At 30.1% G+C, this 8270-nt stretch overlaps 1 protein-coding gene across 1 annotated transcript; it reads left to right on the top strand.

Annotated features, from left to right (window-relative positions):
• The first annotated feature begins 2036 nt into the window (after positions 1-2036).
• LOC143257670 (uncharacterized) lies at positions 2037-8267 on the top strand. The gene is made up of 7 exons (XM_076516710.1): positions 2037-2046; positions 3723-3748; positions 4941-5068; positions 6015-6141; positions 6997-7296; positions 7517-7639; positions 8199-8267. The coding sequence occupies exons 1-7, from the start codon at positions 2037-2039 to the stop codon at positions 8265-8267; spliced, it is 783 nt and encodes a 260-aa protein (XP_076372825.1).
• Positions 8268-8270: the final 3 nt, after the last annotated feature.

Here is an 8270-nt window from a genome sequence, read left to right as displayed (position 1 = left end):
GCGTTTCTTAGGTTTCATGTATCATATTTTCTGTGACGGTTAAAATAATTATTACTTTTTGTCCTAAATATTTTTTTTAAAAAGGAAGAAACAATATTGGACTCTGTAAGTAGCTTTTTTTGGTATAAACCTGTTGTGGAAAGTAATTCAGAACAGTTATAGTATAAACATTACAAATTTTACTCTTTAATCTCGTTTCGTAGTTTATTAATTACACGAAGTTAAAAAATATCTACTGTTTACAATCACTTAATATATTTCTGATTTACTTTTGAAAGATACCACTTTCCTAATTTCAGTTTTATATATGCTGGTTTTCTATTTATTCTAAACCTTTGATTTACTAAATAGTTACACGTACTAAAATAAGCCAAATGTATCATGTGTTGCACGTTCCTTATTATTCGATATTATGTTAGGATCACGCAATCGTTGATCTCAACTTTAGTTCTAAGAAAATTATGTGAAGCAAATGAGGTAAACTTCACACAATTTATCTAAACAAAAGTATTCATAGATCATCTAATGATGTGTGAATTAGCGTTTGATATTGTTTCTGGATCAGATGAGGTCCTAAATACGCCGCTATATAAAATTTTCCGCTTCCATGGGGCACATTGAAAGTTATAACATTCGAAATGATGCCCTGTAATTCTTCAGCCTTTAACAATCATGAGATACTATTAGTACAGTTATTATACAACAAAAGAATAAAAAAAAATTATTATAGAATACTTAGCCTTGTTTGCAATGTACCAAGACCTAAACTCGTTAAGGAAAAAGTTTTTTATATCATTGAAACTGAGTGATGTTGGAAATATAATAACTTTTAGTAAGGTTTAAAGAATTTATTCCCTTTCATATTATTTGTTTTTGGCGTTAACAGAGTACGTTTTTGACGTCATTTTTATTAATCCTTTTATGTGTGTAATTCTATGACACTGATTGACTGATTACATTATATAACAAAATTTATACTTTTTGTTGTTCCTGGGTAAAAAGTGTTATTTCCCAATTGCTTATGCCTAAGTAAATGGTAAATACCTATTTTTCTCATCAAACTTTGCTTTTGTCACATGTGAGCGTATAACGAAAACATGATGGAACTATATTTGGAGGCTGATACGTAAAAGTGATTTACATTACAGTCGCAAATCCCGAAACACGACACACTTCTAAACATTTTTGTTCGTTTTTGTATAACTTTAGTTTAAATACATGTAAATCTTAATTCATATGTTGTATTATTCAGACCTTATGTAAATGATAAAGAGCAAGTTTGCTCGTTTTTTGAATAACTAGCACAGAAGTTTGAAGAGAATAATGGTCATTTTCTGTATTTTTGGAACATAAGCAATTAAGAAATAACACATACTATCAGGAATAAAATTTGTGGTATACATTCTTATTTGAAACTTAGCAAAAAGCTACACAATGGGCTATCTGTGCTCTGACCACCCCGGGTATTGAAACCCGGTTTCCATAACTATGAGTCTTCAGTCATATCACTGTGCCACTGGAAGGTCTATAATAATGAAGAATTGCTTTAAGTAATGGCAAGACAATTAAGACCAAATATTCAGTACACTTTTTACAGTTGCAGTTGTATGATGTGATTAGGTAAGTGCTGTATATCATAGAATTGCATAACTATGGATAATATTTTCCATAATTTCGTTAAAACTATAAAGTACTTCTTTTATTCATATAAATAAATAGCAGAATGGAGGTTCGACCGTTGGTGTCAGTTGCTGGATGTTTCCTGATTTATCTGGCACTCGGTACAGTACTAACATTTGGAAACATTACTCCTTACATAACTTCTTACCTGAAACAAAGAGTCAAGAAGGGCACAACATATGAAGAAACAAGCTGGATTTTCTATGCATTTATCTCTACATGTTCATTGTTTTACTTTGGAGGCAAACTAGGTTCTCTCATTGGACGATGCTGGAGCATGATTATTGGTTCTTGTGTTTTTTGGTAAGAAGTATGATTGTATTTATATGTGATAATAATAATGACTGATAGAAACAATGGCAACAGGTATGTTTAATTCATGTTTGTCAATAGTTATAATATATAATGACATATACAGTTGTAATTAACAAAATTCGGTAAGTTTTGTAATAATATAGAGATGTCATTAGAAATTTCATTCAAAGAAAACGACACCTTTTTACTGAAATAGAGGGTATACTAAAAACTGTTTGGGTTTTATGAAGTGAAAATTAATCGTCACTTTTAATCTATTTTAGTGTTCTGGTAAATGAATTTAAGTTCTACGCTCTTCTATTTTTAGTTTATGTACATTAGGCGATAGAAAATTTTGCTGTGGTTTTGTTTACTGTTCGTTTGAAGTTCCTTTCAAAATATAGTTCAACTATGTAGTTTAGTCGTATTGAAATATTAACTCACGTTTTATTTGGTGCACATTGAATTTCAATTTTCACGTATTATTAAATTAACACGCTTTCTTATTTCATTAAAATAATCAATAGCACTGATATTGTGTTGCATTGGTAGTAGCAATCCTTGTAAGGCAATATTTATTAACTGAAATTTGGATTATTTATACATTTTATATCCCAATTGCAAAAAAGTTTTTCTCCGATTTCTTATTTTCTCAAAATTTTAGAAATTCAGTGAATATTGAGTTTATTTAAAGCATAGATACAAAAGTTATTTACTGATAAAAGAGAGAATTATTGTTGTTGTTTTTTTGTTTACTCATTACTCAATCAAGTAGTACGTTCATAAGTTTTTCCTGCATTCGTTTCAGAGCCCTTGCTGAGAAATTAAAGTATTTGAAAATAGGCATGAAAATGAGCGTGGGTTTTGTAAACGTTTTTTAAGAAACATATTATCTTGTTATCATTAAATGAATTGATATTAGCATTTTCTCTCAAATAATACCAATAAACCGACTGAGTAACAAAACATGTTTCTGTAGTGTATTGCTGATAATATAATGTTTGTTCAATTCTGAAGATGAAAACACGATGGAAGACACGAAATTTATTGAAAGTATGGAATATAACAAAATAGAAAGACGTAATATGAGGACTTTGTAACTCTCTGAAGAGCAAGCACAAATAAAATACTAGTTAATTTGTAATGATAACAATTTTACCACAAGAAGAGAACCAGAAATAGCAGTAACAGTTTACTACAGTAGATCAATAAATCCTGCAGAAACGCTATTTTGTTTGTTTCATGTAATGCTACTAAATGTCTTAAGAGATATTTCCATTATTAAATGCATTGACAACAGTTCGGAGTTTGAGCACAAAAACAAAGATGACGTTGCGATATATGATTATGAAATATGTTGGTATTATGTGGGAAGATAAGAAATGATTGCGCTATAAGTGTACAACAAAAATATACTATATAGATAAAGGAACAGAAATTATCCAAAATAATGATACTGTATTGGAAAAACAATATTATAATGTAAGAAACTGGAATAGGAGAGATGGTAATACTGTTTTAAGATCTGAAAGACAGCTCTACATATAATACATACTTTTTGTTAATGTGAAAGTCGTGTGTGTGACTCTCGTATTTCTCGTACTGTCGTAATTATTCAAGTTAAATGAAAACACTTTTTTCTGTAAGTTTTGGGATAGCAGTAACGTACTGGAGTGTACAACACAGCCTCGTAACAACCATAATTACTTATGGAGTAATTGATACTTTGGGGTTTCTCTTTTGTTTAGGCCACCCATTGATTACTGCTGTCGAGGTGAGCACAGTTGTTTCGAAAATATTTCAGTTAAAAATGCTTAAAAACAGATAATTTCAAATTCCATTTGTTTTAAAAATATCATTTAACTATTTTATTTCTATTGATATAAAGCAACATACATATATGTATATACATTTATATATGCATGTCAACGTCCAACGCTAACCTACAATAGTAATACACGATAAGTTAAGTCTTCGAATTGTATTAATTCTTGAATTCATCATACTTGTATAACTTCTTATGAGAAGGGTATCGATATTTATTCCGCTGGGAATCTAAACTCTGTATGTGTCACTTTACGTTATGATTCATTTCTGAAAATAGGAGATGTCATAAAAGCCAAAATGCATTTATCTAGATACAATAGTTATAGTATTGTCTGTTCATTGAGGTTTTAATAATGCTGTTGAAAGAAGGCCGTTATGGGGATAGCTTGAAAGTTTATAACTGTATAAGTGTAATCTTATAAATTAATAAATGAAGAAATATTTTTCCACTTTTTATGTCTATATTTCATTTTGTACTTCAAGTACATAGACTAACAACTATATAAGGTTATAATTCAACATGTTTTAAGAGACATTTTGGCTCGTGTTGTTACGAAGTTGGTTTTTCTACATATTAGTTGTAAATCTAATTAATGTTTACCTCTCACTGACAGAACACTGTGTCTACGGACTTACAAGCTAAAAAACAGTTTTCGATACCCTTTGGTGGCTGAACACAAATAGCCAATTGCGTAGATTGGTGCTTAATTTAAAATAACAACAACAACTAGTTGATTGCTAACAACTATTATTATGTATATACGTCACGAATATATTTCATGAATGATTTTTATTTTGGTTCATTCACAATGGAATTTACTGACGTTTGACTGCCTTCAGTATTTGTTTTCTGCCTTTTTGAAGTCAGATTAACGGAGTGGTGATAATGGCATGCTCGTCTACGTGGAACTATCACTGATGATTAGACGTGGTTTCGCTTTGTTTTCTTATACATTTCTGAATAGTCCCGTAAATCTATAATGAAATGGATGTGTATAGTGATGCAAATACATACCGTTGCCACAAGATAATATATACTGTTCACACAATACCTTTCTTAACTTAAAAAGTGATATCACATTTAGCTTAATTATTTCAAAAGAAACACTACAAAATAAATTAACTTTTTTTTTTCACAGCTATTTCCCAACAAGAAAGGCTTCGTGACAGGGCTAGTTGCATCAGGGTTTGCTGTAACTCCTCTCTTTATGAATAGTGTTCAGACATTCCTTGTGAACCCTAATAATCTCCAACCTGCTTCTGATGGGTAAGTAACAAATTCTGTAAACTTTTGTACAGATAAAACAAAGACTACTAGTTTCAGTCTTGTAGTACCTTAGTTTACTTTTTCCTCAAAATAATCAAAATTCTTACTATTTGTATTTTAACTGTTATTTTTTTCACTATAGAAGTCCCAAATATTTAGAACGTTTCGGTAGAAAATTATAAACTTTGTAAAATCATGCTATAATGGAACTCTTACTTATATGACACTGAAAAAATAATTAATGCACGAGGTGCAAACCCCAACTTCGTGAAATCTTTACTGAGTGTTCATCTAGATTTGCAATCGAAGTCACAATTATCCCGTATCTACTCTGTTTCTCACAACGTAGAACTTTATTTTTCTTCATTCGCACGTGTTTGTCTTTTAAATTATATATAAATGTAACAACTTTTCTTGTTCTAAGACAACCTTTCATTAATCAACTTAAATAACTACCGTCTAGGGTATGGGTAAGGCAACTAGTCTGATATAATCGACCAGATTCTGCATATTGTTGTTTGAAATCATTATTAATTACTTTTATCTTAAAATATTTACAATGTCTTCAAACGGTTTTATGCTATAGATCGTTCCTTCATTAAATTTAGAAATGTGAAATGTTAATTATTGAAAGAAGGTGAATGACATTTTAAATACCAGGCTGGAGCAAGGTATTCGAAAGACACAAATATTGTATTACATTAGAAATTGTAGCTATAATTTATACATGAGTTTTCTTATTAGTTTTGTGTGTTGATTTCATTTTTATAGTAACACATAAAGCTACACCTTGGACTATCTGTATTGTCGAAACCTACTTTCTAACGTTACAAATAAATCTGCGTTAAGTGGAGTGGTACTGTTTAATCTCATGAGTGTAGTATTAACTTAATTCTTACGTCACTTTAGTTTTTTATTAACAAGTAATCGTTCAGCATTCTTTCAGATATTTTTACAACGATGAAATTATAGAAAGTGTTCCTGCTTTGTTTCTGATAATGGCAAGCATCACTGGTGGCATTCTACTGATTGGGTTACTCATGTATGAAGAATTACCACAAGAATTAAAACAGGTTAGAGGCGTCTGAATTAAACAGTTTGTTAAAGAAACTTTAGATTTCAAAGCAAATCTTCATTATAGGATATGAAGAAATCCGATTTATTTACTAGTGACAGTTTTTGTGAAGTGAGCTGGGAATCTTTTAATTCTGAAAAGTAATATTTCTGTGGACGTATGTTAAATTCCAACCCAATTATAAAAATTATTCAGTTTCATCCACATATATTAAATCGCTTCAGATATATCCTCTTAATGCTCTAAAATCCTCTGTTTACCTTCTGCTCGGTTTCCTGTTAGTTACATAATGAATAGAAATCTAGATGATGTTTATAAATAAAAATGAGTTGTTTGTAAGATAAGTAAGGCCTCATTAAACCCAAACGCGGCAGTAAAAGAATTTTGCTTATTTCCATCACTTTTTTAAACGCTTCATTATTCCCAGGAATACTTTTTGAAAATGAGAGTATGTTTTATGGATTATTTATATGTGCCATCACTCTTCGTGTTCCAGATATGTTTCATTAATTAAGTGGTACCTGTTTTCTTCTTCCTTCTTCAGTATTTAAGATTCTATTCTTAGAAAAAATAATTAGTGTTACTGCGTATTTCTGAAGAAGTTTTGGCATATGTGAACCGAAGCTGTTTAAACTAATATATTGTAACGTTGGTGGATTAAATTTTCATGTAAGAGGATCAGCAAGGGTTTAATATTAACGAAATGAAGTGTTTTTTAAAGAAAATAGACTTTAGTAAACTGATGATTTAATCAGTTAATTAAAGAAAGAAAAGTTGGTACCACTATTTTCCATTATATTGTATTGTCAGTTTCTATTAATACAGAACAACTGTATTGAAATATATAATCCAGGAGGAAACAATATCCACTGAACTAACATGTATGCGCAAAACGTCAAGACATTCGTGCATTAAAGAATCATGTACAAACACTCTGGACTCTAGAACAACAATAAATATTGAAAAACTATCTACATCATTGGATGAAACTCCAGCCAATTCGATCGCTGATGACGAACAACCGTACAGAAATAAAGTACCTGAACTTCGTTTGACACCTGCAGAAGCTCTGAAAATGAAAGAATTTTATCTTTTATCAATAGTTTGTATGTGCTCATATTACCCATTTACATGTGTGAGTGTTTTTTATAAGGTAAGTAGCATCTGCAACTTTCAAATACTGTGACTAATATTAACCTTTAAAAACTCTGCATGCAACTACTGAGTGCAGTTTTCTAACCTTGTATAAAATAAGGAGAATTTATGTTTAGAAACTAAGTAACAACTCCAGATATGTGTTAAAACAATCTAGCCTGAGTGATGAAAGAAATTTTGCTTTTTCATCTCAAAATTACTTTCTTACTGTTTTTCAGACATATGGACAGACATTTATAGGAGACGATACGTTTCTATCTATCGTTGGTTCTGTAGCTGGAGCTATTCTTGCTCTCAGCCGGGTGACTGTGGGCTTAATTCAAGACAAAATATCTTACAAGGTAAAAACGTGTAAAAGGAAGTGATTGAACTTATGTTGTAATTAAAAAATTATAAAGATAATATTTGTTGTGTTAAATGTATAAAATCTTCATGGTTAAACAGTAAGATAGAGAGTTTAGAATAATAAAACTTTTGTATGAGCTCTGCCGTATAAGAGCAAGGTCCATTCTTTGCTTTGAACATAAAGCGAAAATATTTCAGTGTGATAATACTCAGATAATACTGAAATAGTGAAAATAATGTTAGAGAAAAAACACTATTTTGAAAAAGTGTTTAAAACATTTTAGTGTAACGCAAAGAAAAAACTTATATGATCAGTTTCAAATGACTCATCTCATCAGTCGATTTGATAAGTACTGGTTTTTTCACCAAATTAAAAGGATGAGAAACATACACTTAATCAAAATTCTGGACCGAATAATGTGTACTTATAATAAGAATATATCTCTGGATTAAACATAATAATTTTTATCTTTTATAAAGCTGTTGTTTTATGTTTCTTGTATTTTAAATTAGTTTTTTATAAATTTTAATCACTTAAGTATATTATATCTTTAGTTAACGACTCTTCTTTTGCTGGGAAAAAAAGACAGTATAACTGTTCACTATGGTGGCGACATCTCTTGAAGG

The sequence above is a fragment of the Tachypleus tridentatus genome, chromosome 7 (genome assembly GCF_004210375.1).
Source record: "Tachypleus tridentatus isolate NWPU-2018 chromosome 7, ASM421037v1, whole genome shotgun sequence".
Lineage (NCBI taxonomy): Eukaryota > Metazoa > Arthropoda > Merostomata > Xiphosura > Limulidae > Tachypleus > Tachypleus tridentatus.
The sequence above is the reverse complement of the archived record's forward strand: the minus strand, read 5'-3'. Positions and strand labels throughout refer to the sequence as shown.

Coding starts and splice junctions, on each gene's coding strand:
- LOC143257670 (XM_076516710.1), top strand. Junction 3,749..4,940: donor CATTGATTACTGCTGTCGAG/GTGAGCACAGTT, acceptor TTTTTTTCACAG/CTATTTCCCAACAAGAAAGG. Junction 7,297..7,516: donor GTGTGAGTGTTTTTTATAAG/GTAAGTAGCATC, acceptor ACTGTTTTTCAG/ACATATGGACAGACATTTAT.